The sequence below is a fragment of the Entelurus aequoreus genome, linkage group LG18 (assembly GCF_033978785.1).
Source record: "Entelurus aequoreus isolate RoL-2023_Sb linkage group LG18, RoL_Eaeq_v1.1, whole genome shotgun sequence".
In the NCBI taxonomy this organism is placed as follows: Eukaryota; Metazoa; Chordata; class Actinopteri; order Syngnathiformes; family Syngnathidae; genus Entelurus; species Entelurus aequoreus.
In genome coordinates this window covers 32,237,745-32,260,093 of record NC_084748.1, presented here as the reverse complement: position 1 = coordinate 32,260,093, position 22,349 = coordinate 32,237,745, and the positions used below count along the sequence as shown (strand labels likewise).

Below are 22,349 nucleotides of genomic sequence, written 5' to 3'. Positions count from 1 at the left end.
CGCTTATAGACACAGACGTAGAAAATGAAAGCTACGGAGCGCTCCCATATAACTTTTTAATCTTTGGGTTTTGGGGAAAGTAGCAAGTCATGTCAAGTCAAAAGGCTCAAGTCCAAGTGAAGTCACAAGTCATTGATGTTAAAGTCTAAGTCGAGTTGCAAGTCTCTTTACATTTTGTCAAGTCGAGTCTAAAGTCATCAAATTCATAACTCGAGTCTGACTCGAGTCCAAGTCATGTGACTCGAGTCCACACCTCTGACACGAACTGCACCATTTTCAATTCAAGACCAAACTAGTCCTGCAAGAATTGTACCAGGAACTTTCGTCTAGTTATTTTCGTTAATCATTGACGCAAAACAAAAACACCCTGATCAACGAGTATCTTCAAAACTGAACGAGCAAAGGCTGCAGGCTTGCATGTCACAGAAGTTTTGTCATAACATGATCACTGGATGTTTACTTTTGTTTTTAAGGTGAGCTAAAAAAAACAACAACTTTGTGATTTTCTTATGCAGTTGTTTTGACGTACCGGTACTTATCAGTAAGGTCCATCGTACCTCCAAATCTGATTCAGTCTTTCTAAAATCTTTAGATCTAAAGTCAACTAGAAAATTCAAGGGTACATTGTGGTTGAGATGCAATCACATTCTTTTATGTCTTCAAGGTATAGTTTCTGAATAACAAATATGTTTGGATTATCCATGCCAGAATGCACTTCTGTCAACACTGACAGCAGACAACAATACAGCAGGGCTATCCAGGGGTCCAAGTTCCAGACTTTTTCCTTAAGTATTACTCTTATTTTGTCTATTATGTCCAATAGTCCAAGTGAGACTTTATTGTATCATAAACTTTAAGTGGTACTCATGAAAAAAGTCATGAATTAAATCAGAGACAATAATGTTCACACTAGTTGAAGCTCTTCTATGGGACAGAATGTGTTTTCTTAAGAAATTTTTTTTTTGGCCTATTTCTTTTGTCAGAGTTACATTTTATGCGGGGGAAAAAACCTATTATGCAAACACAACTCTCCACTGCAGAGGAAGCTTGTTCTCAGGAGGGTATTTGACCTGAGTTCTCTGCTGTGATAAGATGTTAATCTGAGTTTATAGACCAGGGCTATTCAACTGGCCGGGGAGTTCATTTCAAAATTTGGGATACAAACATTTTTGCAGAAAATTCCCAAGTTCTCCTGATGTAATTTGTACCACTGTAAACACATCGGCAGATCCTTGCATTGACATTTTACACAAATTGGGCTGAGTGACTCAGTGGGCAACGCAGCCGTCCAGAAACTTGAGGGTTCCTGGTTAAAGCCCAGCATCGGCCATCATAGTCGCTGCCGTTGTGTTCTTGGGCAAGATACTTCAGCCAGCTTGTTCCAGTGACACCCACATTGGTATAAATGTAGCTTACCACTACCAATCTTGAATGTATGGGTTTATCAATGCACAGCACTTAGAGACAATTGTGAAAAAGGGCTATATAAATACAATTCATTCATTCATTCATTTATAACCTTGCAAGCAAACACTAGGGTCAAAAAGTGTGATTCCTTCAGGCACCTCTTTAAGTCCTCTCCTTTTTGGACGTTTTTTCAAAATGTTTTTTTGTGGAACTAAGGTGTTGCCGTAGCTTATTTAGTTCAGATGCAGTCAGTGGTCTTTTGTTAGTTATACCAGTGGTGTTCCTCAAGGTTCCGTTTTAGGTCCTTTCTTTTTCATCATTTCAACTATTCAGCTGGTGGCTTGCGAGTTCAGATAAAAAAAAACTTGTGAGAAACCAAAATGTTTTATAAATGTCCTTAAAAACAGCACAGCACTCCTGTAACTTTGACACAATAAACACAAACAAAATCAAATGTGTACTGTAGAGGATGCTGGTTCTCTGGAATATACAAAATAAAACTAATAGTGAAGGGAGAAGTCTGGCCGCCCGGTCCTTAGCTTTCTGTAAATTTGGCCACCGAAACAATTTAGTTGAATATCCCTGTCATAGACCATTGTGGTGTCAGTTATAGGCCAGATTTGGACCACCATCTGAATAGGTCTTCAATACTGTGTATAGTTCAAAGCTGCCAAAACAAGTTAATCCATCTGTCGTCTTGGCAATTGAGCATGGATACCTAAAACCACATGTGATGTCAGAGTATTTCTACAAAATGTATGATTAAAAGATTTAATCTTGTAACTGCACGTCTCTTAAACTATTGCAACATCACTGGATCAGGTCCTTCTTGTTCCTTATCAAGACTCAACTTCATGTTTTGGAAGCGTGTATGAGCTCAAAAGTTAACATGTCAACAGGGCAAACTTTTTTCAAACTTTTTGCAGAGTGAAAGTAAACAGCGTTGCCAACTCCTCTAAAAGAAGCTATAGCTGTCCTAAAAGTCGCTAGAAGTAGCCAGATAATCAATAATTCATTGCAATGGACACTGTACGAGAGAGTATACGTTGTGGGAGAGATAAAAAAGTAAGTCTAAAAAATGCTAGATATGATTTGAACTGAAAATTAACTTTCTTCTGTTGATTTTTAATATTTTTCTATACACATTTGTTCTCCATTGGTAAATGTTAGATTTAAAAATTTAATAAAATTTGAGGGTTGTGACGAATCTATTGACTGGCTCATGAACATGAACAACGGGATTGGGACATTGCAGTGATTCTTTTTAGCGTCTGAAAAAACATTTACATTTGCTTTGCACATTTTGTTTTTGACAAATAGGATACCTTTTATCCTTAGCGAAAGAAGAGCAGGCAGCTGATCACACTTCCACTTGATTTCTGTAACATCGAGGAAGAAATTAAGGGAGCCAGCTTGAAAACTGTCTTAAAAACGGTATAGGTACTGTGAAGGAACGCAGGATTTTTGAAATCTTTATTAACACAATATTAGAGGGTTTTTCACTCGGAAACCATTTATTAAATCCACCAACTGCATTAGTGGGTGGTGACGCACTCTTGTGCTACAGAGGATGTAGGGTACAGTCCTTGAATGATTAATTTGTTTCCAATTGATTTAATGACAAATCGTAACCTGACTCTCGCCAGATCCTTGTAGTTCGCTGAGCTCCACACATTGATCTGGGAGTTCTCAATAAGAGATGTATTTCAGAAGCCAGGGCCTTGTAAAAAAAGTCATTGTATGTGATTGGATAAACTACTTGTCCGTTATCTTGAATGACGTGCTACTTCAACCACTCACATCGAAATCAACCCGTGACGTTCACATCTATGAAATCCCTACCGGCGATCCTGATTGGTTCATTATTTTTTGCTATCTGGAAGGAGTTTGCAATAAATTCGAGTCCAGACCCTTGTGCTGAGCTCAGCGAACTACAAGGGTCTGGCAAGAGTCAGGTTAGACAAATTGTGTTGAAAACAAAAATCCAATATTTTGACCCATTTTCCCAGGAAATTTCCCATGTTCTAAAATACAAATGTCGACAGGTATGCATTGTTATGGCACACCATTATTATGCTTGCACTTGAAATACTGGGCAAAATTATCCAGTGATGTATTGCAGTGTTTCTTAAACATTGTTGGGCCGTGCCGCCAAAAAATATCTGTTTCTCTGCTCTGGTCGGTATAGGCCCCAGCGGTACTCAGTTGTAATACATTTGTCCACCACTTGTGGCTTTGATGACTATATATAATCAAACATAAACAGATGTCTAGAAGTTTCTCAAGCGCAAACATTATGACTAAAGTGGTGAAGCTGTATTTACATTTACACTTTAATTGTATTGACAGTTTAGTTCAAACATATTCATTATTAATTTAGTCTATTTATTTTAGCATTATTGTATGTACAATTATTTTTGTCCGTCCCTTCTTATGCAGTTAATTTGATTAGTACATACAGTATGTGTCTAATCAGCCTGACCTAACCCTAAGGTTCATGTGTTAAATAAATAAATATTTGTGATTAACACATGGTTTTATATAATTAAAAAACAAGAGTAAAATTACTAATTGTTTTAATATGTGAGTGGGCCCCAAGGTGAAAAAGATTATAAACCCCTGATGTATTGTATCAATAAACATAAGTATCTTTGCATTTAATTTAAGGGTTTTATTTCACAAAATATTTTTGTGAGAACCACAACTGATAAATAGTAATGATTGATTTTTAGGATATAAGATATTCTGTGGTGTTAAAAAGAATAACAAAGTAAACCAAAGTGAATCAAAAAGCGTGTCACAAAACTACGATGAGATCCCAACCATACATTTTGTTAACTTTCCGTTTCACTTAGGGATCAAAGGGAAAGTTAACAAAATATATAATCTATTTACAAGGAAGTGTTCCCAGTAATTAAACTTTCTTTGTGCTGGTTTGTGTGCTCTTCCTGTTTGTCAAAACCAGATTTACTGGACCCATAATGCTGTCATTTATTTCTGATCTTTTCAGGTCTGGGAAAACCTAAACAAAGCACTGATCTGGTTACTAAAATAATGGCGCCATTGGTGGTTTTGGGCGCTCTCATCGTTGGACTGCTGCTGTGGAAGCGGATCAGCAAGGGGTGTTGTAAGTAGTAGTGCGCTACTGGGTGCGTTCACATGTCATGTTTGGTTCAGTTAATATAAACTGTGATACGTCTCTTCTGCGAGTATGATTTGTTGGGTCAAGTTTGAACGCAATCATTCGCAGTGTGCACCGAACGAGTGGGCCAAGACCCGTCTGCTTGCAAATTAACTTCGGTGCGGTTCATTTGTAAAAGCGTAACTATTTTAGGTTTTGCTCACATTTTCTTACTTTTATTTAGACTCGCCGAGTTGGTGCTTTACAGAACACTTACAAAATGTGTTTTAAGAAATAAAAATAATATCAATATAAAACTTCAGTTGGAAATACTGAACCCTAAATATATTTAAAACAAGCCTTTAACAAAGGGATCATGGCAAACTTGTGCGTTTTTCGATTTTGCCTTTTTCTACTGGTGTGCATGCCCTTTTGCTCATTTTCTTTCATAAAATCTTGACATCTTTCGTTTTTCTTGATTACCTTTCAAGGAACTTTTATCCTTTTTGCAATTTAAACCGTTCCAACAGCCTAAAACAAGACAAGCGTAGGGCATTTTTCTTTGAGAAAGGTAAAATGTTGCCCAGAAAGCGATGACAACAGACGCTAGCTGGCCCAACACTTTGAGCCTCGTATACAAGCCGGATGTGACGTCAGAAGAATACAACTTATAGTCCTCAACTGATGTACTAGCATTTATTTCGGTATAAATATCACAGATTACATTACAAGACATCTTTGACAATGAAAGCATGATCACCATTTAAGATATTTTTCATGGCGTTACTGTAGTTAAACTGAATGTGACACTATAATTGTGAAGCCGGAAGTGTGTAATTGGTTTGAAAAGAGGTGTTTTGACATGTTTTGTTGACGTGATAAGAATAAACTATATAGTTCCTTTGTGCTGAGCTTTTAACCCATTTTACTTCAGCAGTTAGTGTAACAATCTACATTTTTTGTTTTCAATGCACTCAACTGTAATCTAAACACGGTGTGACACCAAGATGCAACAGACGAGATTGATGGGAGATGGTGAGAAAATAATAAGATTTAATGAGCAAGAGAAAAACACTCACGAGGTCGTGGGGGGAAAAGAGCAAAGGAGGCGAATTTTAAGTAAAAGCACAAAACTTCTTCTAAAAGCACAAACAATAGTTTATCTATCATTAAAGTTAAAGTTAAAGTACCCATGATTGTCACACACACACTAGGTGCGGCGAAATTATTCTCTGCATTTGACCCATCTCCCTTGATCACCCCCTGGGGGGTGAGGGGAGCAGTGAGCAGCAGCGGTGGCTGCGCCCGGGAATCATTTTTGGTGTTAGGCGTAGCCAAATGAAACAACAGAGCATAGCATTGATATGAGAAACAACAATGAACCGACGCGGTCTGTCAGACATTGCTAAAATAAATAGGAGCCTGGTTGGCAAACGGGCTCAGGTGTGCCCTGGTTGCCAATCAGGTAGCAGGTTTGGATGCCTGTGCATAGAAATGAAGAAGGGAGAATAACAAAATAAGGGCCATTGGACAGGAACTGAAATACCACACACTGGGAAAAAGTAAACATGAGTCCAAAACAGTCACACGGGCGTGACAGTGTCATGGCGATCAAAGATAAAATAGTCTTGTCTTGTCAGGAGAACGATAATGTTCTCTTTTCTTTGCGCATTTATGCTCGCCATTTTCTATTGCGTTGCAAGCACAACTCTCTGCAAACAGAAGGGATCTGCGAGCATGTCACATCCATTTTTGAATGGCAGAACACAGGGTTGTTGTTGTGCGTGTGCCACTTTAGATCTTTAACGAGGCTCAGTTACAATCAGACCTTTGAGTGGCATAGAAATTAGAGGATGCCCACATAAGACATGAAAGCATTAGAGCAAAAGCTGCCATCTGACTATCACGCTGCAAAGTGGTCTGTTCCTTCTTGTTCTCATCATCCACAAGTGGAATTTTCCCAAAGCTATTTTTGCCGGGTGGTGTAAACAAGCCCTTGAATGTTAGTTTTAGTGGTAGTCTTCTATCTACTGGCACATTTCCAGTGTCATTCCATGCTAGTTTCTACATGCACTTCTTTATTTCTAACTAGTTTGGTGAGGTGTGCAAATTTGTTTCAACTTTTTCTTTGTGTGTTGCACTGGATTTAAAAAATATATATATGTTGTTTGTATACATCCATTTTTTTAAACATTAAGCATCAATACACTGAACAAAAATATAAACACTTGTTTTTGCTGCCACTTTTCATGAGCTGAACACAAAGATGTAAAACTTTTTTCCAAGTACTCAAAAGGCCTATTTCTCTTAAATATGATTGACAAGTCTGTCAGAATCTGTGATCTCTTCTCCTTTGCCGAGAAAATCCATCCACCTCATCCTAAAATGCTGATTAGTGCACAGGCAGAGGTGGGTAGTAATCAGGGCTGGAACTTACGCTGACAAATATGCTAACATACAGTAGTTCCCACACGGCCAGTGTAAAAAGAGCACGCAAGTTATTTTTTATTATTGCAAACATGTTAAAAGCACCATTTTATTGTTGATTTGCATTTATTAAAAAAATGAAGGATTTGGCAAGCAGAATTTTTTGGTTTATTTCAACTATTTACCCTAATATACCTGTTACAATATTGTAGCAATTATACTTTTAAATACACTTTATATCAGGGGTGTCAAACTTGTTTTCACTGAGAGCCACATCGCAGTTATGGCTTCCCCTTTTTTACAGTAAAATTCTGGTGACTGGGTGGACAGTTTTTTAGTCTAAAATACAAACCCTGTTTCCATGAGTTGGGAAATTGTGTTAGATGTAAATACAAACGGAATACAATGATTTGCAAATCCTTTCCAACCCATATTCAGTTGAATATACTACAAAGACAATATATTTGATGTTCAAACTGATAAAAACATTTTTTTTTGCAAATAATCATTAACTTTAGAATTTGATGCCAGCAACACGTGACAAAGAAGTTGGGAAAGGTGGCAATAAATACTGATAAAGTTGAGGAATGCTCATCAAACACTTATTTGGAACATCCCACAGGTGAACAGGCAAATTGGGAACAGGTGGGTGCCATGATTGGGTATAAAAGTAGATTCCATGAAATGCTCAGTCATTCACAAACAAGGATGGGGCGAGGGTCACCACTTTGTCAACAAATGCGTGAGCAAATTGTTGAACAGTTTAAGAAAAACCTTTCTCAACCAGCTATTGCAAGGAATTTAGGGATTTCACCATCTGCGGTCCGTAATATCATCAAAGGGTTCAGAGAATCTGGAGAAATCACTGCACGTAAGCAGCTAAGCCCGTGACCTTCGATCCCTCAGGCTGTACTGCATCAACAAGCGACATCAGTGTGTAAAGGATATCACCACATGGGCTCAGGAACACGTCAGAAACCCACTGTCAGTAACTACAGTTGGTCGCTACATCTGTAAGTGCAAGTTAAAACTCTACTATGCAAGGCGAAAACCGTTTATCAACAACACCCAGAAACGCTGTCGGCTTCGCTGGGCCTGAGCTCATCTAAGATGGACTGATACAAAGTGGAAAAGTGTTCTGTGGTCTGACGAGTCCACATTTCAAATTGTTTTTGGAAACTGTGGACGTTGTGTCCTCTGGACCAAAGAGGAAAAGAACCATCCGGATTGTTATAGGCGCAAAGTTGAAAAGCCAGCATCTGTGATGGTATGGGGGTGTATTAGTGCTCAAGACATGGGTAACTTACACATGTGTGAAGGCACCATTAATGCTGAAAGGTACATACAGGTTTTGGAGCAACATATGTTGCCATCCAAGCAACGTTACCATGGACGCCCCTGCTTATTTCAGCAAGACAATGCCAAGCCACGTGTTACATCAACGTGGCTTCATAGTAAAAGAGTAAGGATACTAGACTGGCCTGCCTGTAGTCCAAACCTGTCTCCCATTGAAAATCTGAAGCCTAAAATACCACAACAGAGATGCCGGACTGTTAAAACAACTTAAGCTGTACATCAAGCAAGAATGGGAAAGAATTCCACCTGAGAAGCTTAAAAAATGTGTCTCCTCAGTTCCCAAACGTTTACGGAGTGTTGTTAAAAGGAAAGGCCATGTAACACAGTGGTGAACATGCCCTTTCTCAACTACTTTGGCATGTGTTGCAGCCATGAAATTCTAAGTTAAATATTATTTGCAAAAAAAAAAAAAGTTTATGAGTTTGAACATCAAATATGTTGTCTTTGTAGTGCATTCAACTGAATATGGGTTGAAAAGGATTTGCAAATCATTGTTTTCCGTTTATATTTACATCTAACACAATTTCCCAACTCATATGGAAACAGGGTTTGTATATGGTTGTTGTTTTTGCAATGTATTACTATAAATGGGAAAACGGTACCATTTTTAAAAAAATGGTGCATTTCTGGCATCTGAGCAGCCAGTTGTTTTTCTTTACCGCAAAATCTATTGTCATATTTACAACGTTCAATTTAATGGATAACTTGAATATTTAGTATTGAATAAAAATACTGTATATGCAATTGCATGCAATACATGTATTTGTTTTCTGTCAAAAACGAAAGAACAAATACATTTAGTAATATTACAAAGCTTTCGTGGGCCACATCCAGGCCTTGAGTTTGACATCTGTGCTCGATATAGTTTTTAACTCAAACTGTTTGATGAAGCCACTTTATATTTTGATCAGACTCTTTTCTGTTGTCTAGAAACATGATTGTAAGAATGCTAACTGTGTTCTGAGCTGTAACCCAAACTTTAAAATGATATTAATATAATACTTACACATGATCCTATAGTTTTAATAGGATACACAACTTCCTCTTATCAACCGATAAGAGGAAGTTGTATTGCATTTTTCCTGGGTTGACCCATACCTTTGGAAGGACTCGTTTGACCATGAACATTTCTATTGACACAGATGACAGCGCATGATATAACTATTATTTTTGATGATTCGTAAGTAAACATTAACATTGACGTCATGTCGGTTTTTTACAGTGGTGGAATGGAGTCAAACGTCACTAGTGCTTAAGTTGGATTGGTTAAACAGCATCATGTGACCCAGCCCGCTAGAAGAAGTTTCTCTAATGAGCCAAATGAATATGTATTTACAAGCAATTATAATAATGATGATATAAATATATATATATGGATCGGAATGAAACTCAGTGTAACGAAGTAAAAGTAGTGTTTCTTCTATATAGAAAACACTCAAGTAAAAAAACCTATGTTGCATTAAAACTACCCTGACAAGTGCAATTTATCCAAAAAGTTAATATCCGTATTTTCTGTACTATAGAGCTGCACCCAATACATTTTTAGGGAAAATATTTTTCCATATGATAGCCGTACCTGACTATAAGCTGCAGATATACTGTATTTGTTGTAAAATGAGTTATTTACACAGAAAGATACTGTAAATGTGTATTTACATACCCGAATTGTTTTCTAAATGGTGCCTGTAACCTGGCAGTAAAACGGCTGATCAAACAAAACAGAAGTCATCATCATGGACCCGCTAGCTGCGGAAGCGAGCTCCCAATAAGCTAAAGACACTCAATAATGTGACACCTTGGTGAGTTTACTGCGGATTTTGTAGAACTTAAACAATAGAAAAAGAATGCCATTGTAAGTTAATAATACTAACACAAACACTTGTACACGTGTTAGCCTATTAGCTAATGCTAACGACGCTAGTGTCATGACATTACGATAGCATGTACAAATATGCATGAAAACCGTCCTACAGACATCAGACATGGGACTGTTTAGTAAATTTAAAGTTTTATTGATATTGTAAAATTTACAACCATTGCTTGGAGTGATGACTGAAGAATCAATATGAGTAAAAACGCTATGGATGGCTAAAAGATTGAACGGCACTCTGGTTGAAAAAATAAATAAAAAAGCACTACCAGTAAATGGAAAGGACACCTGCAGTAAGCAAACGTGTCCAAAAGATGGCGCCATAGCACAAAAAATAAAACACCTTCTCATTGTATTTGCTTGTTTTTTTGGGGGGAGAACTCTTTATTATGGCTGTCAGCAAAAAATAAAAAAATCATAAAATTGGCCGCACCGTCTTATAAGCCCCAGGGTAAAAGTGTAGGGAAAAAAAAGTAGCGGCTTATTGTCCGGAATTTACGGTAAATAAAAGTAAGGGAGTGCATGTAGCGCATTACTAATATACCAATGATGATTACTGCATGCAAAGACATACTTTTGACTTGTTCCAACGGGCACTTGATGGATTATCTCGGCAAAGGAAAAGTGCTGATTTGGCAATTGCCCTTTTGTGTACACAGAAATTGGATAAGGGTCTCTTCTACCCTTGTCCGGTTGATTGGCGTGCTCAGATGATACTGTGGAGTATGTTTGTGGAGTGAGTCTTTACCACGTACTGCCTCCACTAATGTTGTTGTAATGTGTGTTTTAGTTCAAGGGTTCCGCAGATATCGAAAGACAGAAGATGCTGAGCCAGGTAAACCTTTGCACATTTGACTCTTTCTGGCCTAAAACACACACACACACACACACTTCTTAAATGCTTTGTGTTATTTCATCAAGGTAATCCAGAAGAGCAAGTTACCTTTGGCTCACAATGCGAAGAGAACTCTTGAGTGAGGTATTTTTTCCTACAATACTATTACTATATTTAGTAACAGAGTGATTATAAGGCTCCTAATTTCTCTCCATGTCTCTGTCTTTGTCTGTTAGGAAATGTTGTGTACCACATGACTTACCCCAACCTAACACCAGGAATGAGCAGAAATGATTCGTAATAATGTGATTGATTAACTGAGCCGTGAGAAACACTAACAGAGGACTAATCAGAACTATTGAAGTATTAAGAAAAGACACTGATGGTGCTATATAAGCTTTCTATTGGACGAGGTAGTATGATTATATTATAGAACTTTGACCTAAATAGGTCCTGCATAAATTCACTAATGGCCCTTTTCTCCCATGTGCTTAAGTGAAAAAAAGGTGCGCAACCGCATGTATTCTACCCTTTTGATTCGCGCCTTCATCCAAAATGCGTGCTTTGGGTGGAGCAAGCCTTAAAGTACCATTAGAGTTTAAAAACAAGTTCACTTTATTTGCTTATTTTTGTTTTATTGTATCCATTAAACCATATCCAATTGTATTTGCAATCCGCAAAGAATGTGAAGACTCCGTTTAAACATCACAAAATGCCACACATTCAGTCAGCCATTTTGAATATTCCGCTACGAACACCTAATTTCCATAGTTTCTACGGCATTAGAGTAACATTTCTGCACAGTCAGCTTTCTAAAACTTACTGTTCATCCTCTTTGTATGTATATATATATATATATATATATATATATATATATATATATATATATATATATATATATATATATATATATATATATATATATATATATATATATATATACAGTACAATAAAAGGTCCTGGATCATAATTTTCCCAAAATAATCGTTGTTAGTTTTCACAAAGTCTGCTTGATTATCATTGTTGTTGATGAGGAAGGGATCTTTGGTTCCTAGCCCGACGTCACAAGATCACCTAACTGGCTTCCTCATTGTCTCCCAAAATGGCTTGGAAATCTTTGTGAGTTTGATACCATTTTGATCATATCTATTTTTTTTGTAAGCTTTGGATATCTTTTTGTGTCATAATTCAGATACATATGACAATAGCTTCAAAATAGAGGCAACTTGTTTTTCCACTCCACTGGTACTTTAAATGTGGGCGTTCCCTATCAAAACTTGCCTTGCATGTAGTCTCTAATCGACTTGATACTTTTGTTTTTACACACCTCTGAAGCTGCAACAAGTCCAGTGTCCCTGCAAGGTGAAACATTATATTGCACTTGACGTTTGGATGCAGAAACTTCCATAAAACTATCAAATATATTCTTACAGCTTCAATTGAGACACCTGGAAACATCCATTGGATCAAAGGACCGTAATGCCATTATTCTGAATTACCTATAAAAAATCAAAATGCCCATCTTTGTTTTCGGAGTGCGACCATAGCCTATATATTGGCCGTGTTTGAACATCCTGGTACTAATAGACGCTTCATGCATCTGGACCGTGATCAATGAACTATGTGACTACTTAATAGAAAATAAATATAAAATATATTGATTTTTTGACAGTTAATATGAAACACCCACGCTCCCCTCCGCAAGCATACACACACACACACACACACACACACACACACACACACACACACACACACACACACACACACACACACACACACACACACACACACACACACACACACACACACACACACACACACACACACACACACACACACACACACACACACACACACAAACAGCTTCACAAATATTTCTATGAAACAGAACTCTTAACATCACAATTAATATCAGGACGATTACAATAATAAGTGAAACAAAGTTTGATCTACAGATTAATATTCCCATCCAGCCAGGAAGAAGAAGCTATTGTAGCTTGCATACACACACTACATCACCATGGCGTAACAGGTACATGTGACAAGCACTGCCTGGATTGATACGGCCTTTTTAAATGTATGAAAGTTATATTTTTTTATTGATTTTAATGACATTCACGAGTGTTAAAACATTTTCCAACGACCCAAAAAAGGCATCATGGAAAAGTCCGCCTCTTATGTAATGAGCTCACCTTCATTCCAGACTTACGCACTTTTGCCTCACTTACAGTCCCTGTCGGCGTGTCCCTGGGCTGGATGTGAGAATTTGAATAAAAGGAACATGCATAACTTTAAGCGCGGAAAAAATACCTTAAGCGCGGATGGGAAAATAGGGCCATAATTATGCATCATATCCCGCTGGGACCCAGAAAAACAAAAGTTTTGAGTGCCAACTGAATAAGTTTTAGTCCCATCATTGTGTACATTTTTGATGAGAGGAACAATACATTTATAGATCAAACAAACAGAATGCAATTTGTAGCTCTATACGCCTATATTTTTCTATTCCATCCTTGTCGTAAAATTGGACATGGAAAAAAATCATTGCACGAATGTGAATTTTTTTGATTTTGGCAATATGTAAATGTAGTGCCACTTTTTGTATTAATTGAAATATGAATAACACCTGCATGAAGCATTTTTTCCACACATGCCAACTTCATGCATTCTGCGTTTTCACTACAGAGGGGCCCGAGGCCCACTTAAATATTAACACAAAATGTACAATATTACTCTTGTATTTAATCATATTCAATAAACTTTAAGCTAGGTCAGGCTGATAAAAAAATTAAAAGTACTAACCAAATATACTGCATAAGAAGGGAGGCATAAATAACGAAGGAAAAGTCAATTAGCATACTATTATGTTGTGCTAAAATAAAATAACTAAATTATGTTTCTTAAATAAACTGCCAATAAATTAAAGTGCAAATGAAAATACAGCTTCACCTCTTTAGTCATAGTTTTTGCGCTTAAGAATCTTCTCTATGACTTAAGCGCCAGACTTCTTCTCTTTGTTTGATATTGTCATTACTGCCACAAGTAGTAGAAAAGTGTATTTCAACTGATTACCACTGCGGCCCATACGTCCCACAGCTGAAAAACTGATATTTTATGGCGGCCCTCTCATACAATGGCAGAGCCGAGTATAGAGAGAGTTTGGCCAACTCGGTTTCAAAGTTGGCAGCAGCAAAATGGCGCCCTGGAGTCACGTGAGCGGCTTTTGACCTATCATTTATCAATCAATCAATCAATCAATGTTTATTTATATAGCCCTAAATCACAAGTGTCTCAAAGGGCTGTACAAGCCACAACGACATCCTCGGTACAGAGCCCACATACGGGCAAGGAAAACTCACCCCAGTGGGACGTCAATGTGAATGACTATGAGAAACCTTGGAGAGGACCGCATATGTGGGTAACCCCCCCCCCCCCCCCCCCTCTAGGGGAGACCGAAAGCAATGGATGTCGAGTGGGTCTGACATAATATTGTGAAAGTCCAACACATCAGCGAAAGTCCAGTCCATGGTGGGGCCAGCAGGAACCATCCCGAGCGGAGACGGGTCAGCAGCGTAGAGATGTCCCCATCCGATGAACAGGCTAGCGGTCCACCCCGGAGCAGAGTAGAAAAGAAAAGAAAAGAAACGGCAGATCAACTGGTCTAAAAAGGGAGTCTATTTAAAGGCTAGAGTATACAAATGAGTTTTAAGATGAGACTTAAATGCTTCTACTGAGGTAGCATCTCTAACTTTTACCGGGAGGGCATTCCATAATATTGGAGCCCGAATAGAAAACGCTCTATAGCCCGCAGACTTTTTTTGGGCTCTGGGAATCACTAATAAGCCGGAGTTCTTTGAACGCAGATTTCTTGCCGGGACATATGGTACAATACAATCGGCAAGATAGGCAGGAGCTTGACCGTGTAGTATTTTATACGTAAGTAGTAAAACCTTAAAGTCGCATCTTAGGTGCACACGAAGCCAGTGCAAGTGAGCCAGTATAGGCGTAATATGATCAAACTTTCTTGTTTTTGTCAAAAGTCTAGCAGCCGCATTTTGTACCATCTGTAATCTTTTAATGCTAGACATTGGGAGGCCCGAAAATAAAACGTTACAGTAATCAAGACGAGATGTAACGAACGCATGGATAATGATCTCAGCATCGCTTGTGGACAAAATGGAACGAATTTTAGCGATATTACGGAGATGAAAGAAGGCCGTTTTAGTAACACTCTTAATGTGCGACTCAAAGGAGAGAGTTGGTTCGAAGATAATACCAAGATTCTTTACCAAGTCGCCTTGTTTAATTGTTTGGTTGTCAAATGTTAAGGTGGTATTATTAAATAGATGTCGGTGTTGAGCAGGACCGATAATCAGCATTTCCGTTTTCTTAGCGTTGAGTTGCAAAAAGTTAGTGGACATCCATTGTTTAATTTCATTAAGACACGCCTCCAGCTGACTACAATCCGGCGTGTTGGTCAACTTTAGGGGCATGTAGAGTTGGGTGTCATCCGCATAACAGTGAACGCTAACACCGTATTTGCGTATGATGTCACCTAGCGGCAGCATGTAAATACTAAAGAGTGCAGGGCCAAGAACCGAACCCTGGGGAACTCCGCATGTTACCTTTACATAGTCCAAGGTCACATTGTTATGGGAGACACACTGCATCCTGTCAGTAAGATAAGAGTTAAACCAAGACAAGGCTAAGTCTGACATCCCAATACGCGTTTTGATACGCTCTAATAAAACATTATGATCAACAGTATCGAAAGCGGCGCTAAGATCAAGAAGCAGCAACATAGATGACGCATCAGAATCCATCGTTAGCAATAGATCATTAGTCATTTTTGCGAGGGCTGTCTCCGTAGAGTGATTTGCCCTGAAACCGGATTGAAAAGGTTCACAGAGATTGTTAGACGCTAAGTGTTCATTTAGCTGCTGTGCGACAATTTTTTCGAGAATTTTCGAGATAAACGGTAGTTCACCATGAGGTCAGGATCGAGGTTAGGTCTTTTGAGTAGAGGATGAATAACCGCTTTTTTGAATGCTAGGGGAACAGTACCAGAGGAAAGTGATAAGTTTATAATATTTAACACTGATGGACCTAATAAAACAAAAAGCTCCTTGATAAGTTTCCCAGGAATTGGGTCAAGTAAACATGTTGTTTGTTTTGTCCCATTTACACATTTTAGCAATTCCTCCAATGTTATTTCATCAAAGAGAGAGAAACTATTTTGGAGGGCAGTGTCCGTCGTATATACAGTCGTATCTGTGTTAATAGAACCCAGTTGTAGCTGAGATGCATTGTCTTTAATCTCTTTTCTAATGACTTCAATTTTCTTATTAAAGAAATTCATAAAGTCATCTGCTGAGTGGGTGGAGCTACTGGGAGGAGTCCCTTGTTGGGTTAGCGATGCTACTGTACTAAACAAAAATTTAGGATCATTTTTGTTGAGGTGGATGAGATTTGAGTAATATTTAGCTTTAGTTGAGGTAAGCATGCGTTTATAAGTTATTAAACTATCACTCCATGCTTGATGGAAAACCTCAAGTTTAGTCGCACGCCATTTGCGTTCCAGCTTTCTACATGATAATTTCTGGGCTTTAGTTTCTTCTGTAAACCATGGGGTACGCCTTTTATGGGCCCTTTTTAGCTTTAGCGGTGCTACACTATGAATGGTGTCGCGCAGGGCGTCGTTAAAGCTGTTAGTGAGGTTATCAATAGAGCCCACATAATTTGGGAATGGTGCCATTACCGAAGGCAGTAGGTCAGTGAGAGTCGTCGTTGTGGCAGCATTAATGTTGCGGCTGCTATAGTAGTTATTATTATTATTGTTAGTTTGTTGACAATGAGTCAGAACTTCGAATTTTATAAGGTAATGATCGGACATTACTTTAGTGTACGGGAGTATCGTAACTTTAGAGGTGGTGACACCCCTGACAAGCACTAGATCTATCGTATTACCGTTGCGATGCGTGGGTTCATTTATTATTTGTGTAAGACCACAGCTATCAATTATAGTCTGGAGCGCCACGCATGGAGGGTCCGATGGGGTATTCATATGGATGTTAAAGTCTCCCATTATGATTATATTGTCGGCGTGCGTCACTAGATCAGCAACGAACTCTGAAAATTCATTGATAAAGTCCGAATAGGGCCCTGGGGGGCGGTAGATGACAGCCAGGTGCAGAGGCAGCGGTGTGACAAACCTCACAGTAAGCACCTCAAACGAGTTATATTTATTATTTAGGTCCGAGGTAAGGCTAAAGTTTTTGTTGTATATTAGTGCAACACCCCCACCCCTTTTAATGGGACGGGCAATATGCGTTCCCGTATAGCCAGGAGGAGACGCCTCACCCAGCGCAAAAAATTCGTCTGGTTTGAGCCAGGTCTCGGCTAGACCAACGACATCAAGATTGTTGTCTCTGATGACTTCATTAACTAATAACGTTTTGGAAGACAATGACCTTATGTTTAAAAAGCCCATATTATAGGTAGTGGGCTGTTTTGAGGAGTTTTTGTTGAAAGTATCCGTAGTAGCAATATTAATAATGTTACGTTTATTATGCGTAGTGCACTTTAAATAATTTCGACCATATCTAGGAATTGATATGACAGGAATTTTTAGATTGTTTGCCACCTCAGTAAAATGCATGTCCACCTCTGACGCAGAAAAAACATTATGTGAGTTGTATATTATTCTAAGAGAACTGCTATGTGTGCAGGGATTATCCAGCCTGGCGCTGGCTAGTTCTAGTTTAACAGACTCCTTATTAGCGCTTCTTTGTGGATTAGCATTTAGCTTTTTCGTTAGCCCAGCTAACAACAATGCATTTAGCTTTGTTGTTAGCCCCGCCCGACACCCCCGCTTCTGCTTCCGAGCGCATCGCTTACGTCTCTTTCGTTGACGGTCTCCGCTGGTAGTGGACGCCGCTGCTTCAAAGGCCACTGCTGGATGTAGCTCGCGAAGAATTCCCAAGCTAGCGAGTAGGTCCACCGTACACGCATCTTTCAGCCCAAAATGGCCCGATCTCTCCACATCCAGAATCGTAAGTCGGTCGTAAGTGATCACGGAGTGAACACGCTGTGAGCCAGCCATGAAATTGACTGAATTGAGGGGTATTTTTGCCAAATCGGTCTAATCTCTCTGATTGGTCAAAAGCACCCCATGTGACTACAGGGTGCCATTTTACTGCCAATTTTTTAAACCAAGTTTGCTATGCTCTCTCCATACATGACTCTGAACAATGGGCCCTATGTTTAAGAAACGCTGCTGTAGGGCATTACGACAAAGACAATCCTTGGTTTCAGAAGGTTAGAGTAGTTCCTTAAGTTAAAAGGCACCTTTGGTGATTTTAATATACATTTACAACACTTCCTTGTGGTCTAGGTCAGTGGTTCTCAAACTTTAATTTTTTTTTTTTTTTTTTTACCAAGTGTCACCTCAGAAAATACTTGGCTCTCCAAGTACCTCCATAATGACCAACAATAAAATACAGTAGCATAACAGGCCTAAGTATTGATTAACTAGGTTTTATTTAACAAGTATATTTAATATTTGGCCACTGTGACATTGCACACCATTTGAACAGTCACACTGTGTTTGAATAAAGGAAAACAAAACACTGTACTTTAATTAAGTGATTCTTTGGCGTACCACTAGATGGCGCCCGCGTGCAACGAGTTTACGAATCACTGGTCTCCATCCATCCATTTTCTACCGCTTTTCCCGTTCGGGGTCGCGGGGGGTGCTGGAGCCTATCTCAGCTGCTTGGTCTCGATAATATGTATTGGATTTGCTTTGGTGTAAATGTTGCTCCACTGTCACTTTTACAAACCACATTTTGAGTGGTTTATATCGCAAATGAAACCACGCCCGACCTTCTCCAAAAGTGTCAATTTTTTGAAAATGTACACTGTTTGTGTACATTTGGAAGATGATTGTCACTAGAGATGTCCGATAATGGCTTTTTTGCCAATATTCCGATATTGTCCAACTCTTAATTACCGATACCGATATCAACAGATACCGATATATACAGTCGTGGAATTAACACATTATTATACCTAATTTTGTTGCGATGCCCCACTGGATGCATTAAACAATGTAACAAGGTTTTCCAAAATAAATCAACTCAAGTTATGTAAAAAAAATGCCAACATGGCACTGCCATATTTATTATTGAAGTCACAAAGTGCATTATATTTTAACATGCCTCAAAACAGCAGCTTGGAATTTGGGACATGCTCTCCCTGAGAGAGCATGAGGAGGTTGTGGGGGGGGTATATTGTAGCGTCCCGGAAGAGTTAGTGCTGCAAAGTGTTCTGGGTATTTGTTCTGTTGTGTTTATGTTGTGTTACGGTGCGGATGTTCTCCCGAAATGTGTTTGCCTTTCTTGTTTGGTGTGGGTTCACAGTGCGGCGCATATTTGTAACAGTGTTAAAGTTGTTTATACGGTCCCCCTCAGTGCCTTTAAGGTTTATTGGCGCTCTGTACTTCTCCCTACGTCCGTGTACACAGCGGCGCTTTAAAAAGTCATAACTTTACATTTTTGAAACCGATACCGATAACTTTGAAACCGATACCGATAATTTACGATATTACATTTGAAAGCATTTATCATCTCTAATTGTCACCGCTACTTTGTTCCAGACAGGCTCCAAAAAAACCCTCCACGAACATTATGTAGACTCACTCGGTCCCGACATTAGGTACGCCGGCACACTGGCTTTGAGCAGCATTGAAAATGGTTTGTACAATTTGGACCAAAGAACCACCGATGACACGTTATGTAAACCCCAAGGAAGTGTTTTAAATGTAGAGCAACAATCATCTCATGACACCTTTAACGGCAAATAAGTGCGTCACACCGTAGCCACACTCCAGAACCCCGCCAACAGAGGCATCCAAAGCTCACGTCCAAATGCATGAACCTTAGGATTTGATACTTAGCCATTGTTCAACACGAGTATCTAACATTTATAAGTGGGGAAAAAGCCGGGAATTCATCATAGATCCCCTTTGACAAAGCTTTGAGGTCTTTTGCTGTGAGTGTGTGCACTACTGTGGACCAAGCAGAGGAAAAGATACTGGAGTTAGGCAGCCACACGTCTGCATCCTGACTTTTTAAAAGGCAAAAACACTGCACCTGCCTGCCTGTTTAAAGTCCATTGCACCTGGTTTTCTTCATAAAATGATAAGTACTGAACACGCAATGCGGTAAAAGCACATGTTAACAGTTTCAGACCCTGACCTTTGTGCCAAAACAAGGATATGAACACCTCATACACGGCTGGATGACTACTTTGCAACATTGTAAAATATTCATGCAGCTACTTTAGTCTCCGACTTGCTTGTGTAACTATGTTATTGTTGTTGCCGTGCAGCAGGGACTGTTCGTGCGTGTGTGTGTGTGTGTGTGTGTGTGTGTGTGTGTGTGTGTGTGTGTTCTTGTATTAACCTTCTTGGGACATCAACAAGGAAAAGTACCTTCCATATGAGGATTGGTGAACAAGTTCGGGCCCAAATCATGGTCCCAATATGGAAAACCATTGCATCTAATAGAGAGCCAAATACTACAGTCTGTGAACATTGCTCCAAAGTCAGGATTTTTGGTTGATTTAACGTGCATACAAAAGTAAACATTGACAGGTGCAAAGGCAGCAATATATGATAAAACAAGACGGCAGTTACAGTAAAGAAGGACTTCCCTATTCATCCCCGGAAAAAACTGATTTTACGACTTCCGGTGCTAACGTAAGACAAACCGCGTCCCATATGTGACCATAGGATGAACAAATACACTACTGTACTAAGACTATAGTGGCCATTAACAGTTAGCTTCTACAGCTGGGTTGCGGCACAGAGGCCGTCTGTGGTCCGTGACTCGTTTGTCATCGGCCTTAAGCACATTGCAAAAAACAAAAAATAGAGATCTCATTTGCACCCCTGGTGGAGAAATCTTTTATCACAATATTGCCAATTGCCAGTGACATTTTTAAAAATAAAATGATGACTTTTGTCATAATTTTGCCAATTGAAGTTCCCATTATTATTATAATATTGCCAACATTTGACAGTTTTCCTACAAAATTGGGACTCTTGTCGAGTAAAATTACGACTCTTTTCATAAAGTTGCCAAAATGTTAAGCTTTTCTTGTAAAATTGCAACTGTTATTGAGTAAAATTCCAACTTTTATCATAACATTGCACAAATGTTCACTTTTCCTTGTAACACTTTGACTTGCGTTGAGTAACATGACTTTTATTATAATACTGCCAAACTTTTTTTGTGTGAAATTGTGACCTTTTTCTTGTGAAATTCCAACTCATTTTTCACAACAAGCTTTTTTATATTTGCATAGTATGTATATATTATGAATGTTGTAAATAGAAATCTTTTATATATCTAGAAAGGGTGGTTCTAAAGAGGTTTCAAGAAGGTAAAGAAATACAAAATGTGTGTGTGTGTGTGTGTGTGTGTGTGTGTGTGTGTGTGTGTGTGTTTCCACATAACTCAAACATCCCTCTCGTGAACAATCAGGATAAAAACCAGACCAGCAGAAATATACCTCTCAGTGTTTCTCACATTCCTGTCTTTTTGTGAATATATTCAAGCTCAGCGTCCCATGACTTATATGTAGCACCGCTTGGAATGAACTCAAAATAAACACTTAATTTGTCCCACGCAACTATCAAGTCCCAGGCTATTTAATGCTGACTTACATAGGCAGTGCGTGCGTGCTTGTGTGTGCACAAAACATCTCACCAGCATTGGAAAATGTACACACTTCCTCAATCAGGCAAGTTAATAATTAAATAGAACAACACCCGTCCCTTTCAGTTTTGTTTTTAATGTGTTCATAGAAATGTGTCATGTGTCTGTATGAGATTGACATGATTATTACTGTTGCTATATAATAAGATTTTGTATTTTATATATATATATATATATATATATATATATATATATATATATATATATATATATATATATATATATATATATATATATATATATATATATATATATATATATATATATATATATATACACTGCACAGCAATGCAACATTTGTAATAAATGGAAAATGTGTGATTTTCTTTATACAATTGAAACACAATTAATAAAAAATTTACCCAAATATATAATACAAAATGTTGACCTTTATTTATTCATCTTTGTATTTACTGTGTTCTTGGGAATAGAAACTCAGGTTTTGAGTCCAGGCTCTTAAGAGGAACCCAGCAACTCAGGCCTGCCATCTTTTGGACAAATACCACAATTACCTGTGCATTGGAAAAGAACTCAGGCAGGGGTGTCCAA

The 22,349-nt window shown here is 38.5% G+C and overlaps 1 protein-coding gene across 3 annotated transcripts in view; it reads left to right on the top strand.

Moving 5' to 3' along the window:
• The window catches only part of zgc:174863 (uncharacterized protein LOC100136852 homolog), a 43,932-nt gene extending 22,322 nt beyond the window's left edge, over positions 1–21,610 (top strand). For 2 of the 3 annotated variants that reach the window (XM_062026989.1, XM_062026988.1), the window contains 4 exons: positions 4,418–4,534; positions 10,972–11,016; positions 11,103–11,160; positions 11,253–21,610. In XM_062026989.1, coding sequence (XP_061882973.1) covers positions 4,418–4,534; positions 10,972–11,016; positions 11,103–11,155 — 215 coding nt within the window. In that variant the 3' untranslated portion in view covers positions 11,156–11,160; positions 11,253–21,610. The remainder of the gene's footprint in view (positions 1–4,417; positions 4,535–10,971; positions 11,017–11,102; positions 11,161–11,252) is intronic. The other variant, XM_062026990.1, reaches the window with a different exon arrangement.
• Positions 21,611–22,349: the final 739 nt, after the last annotated feature.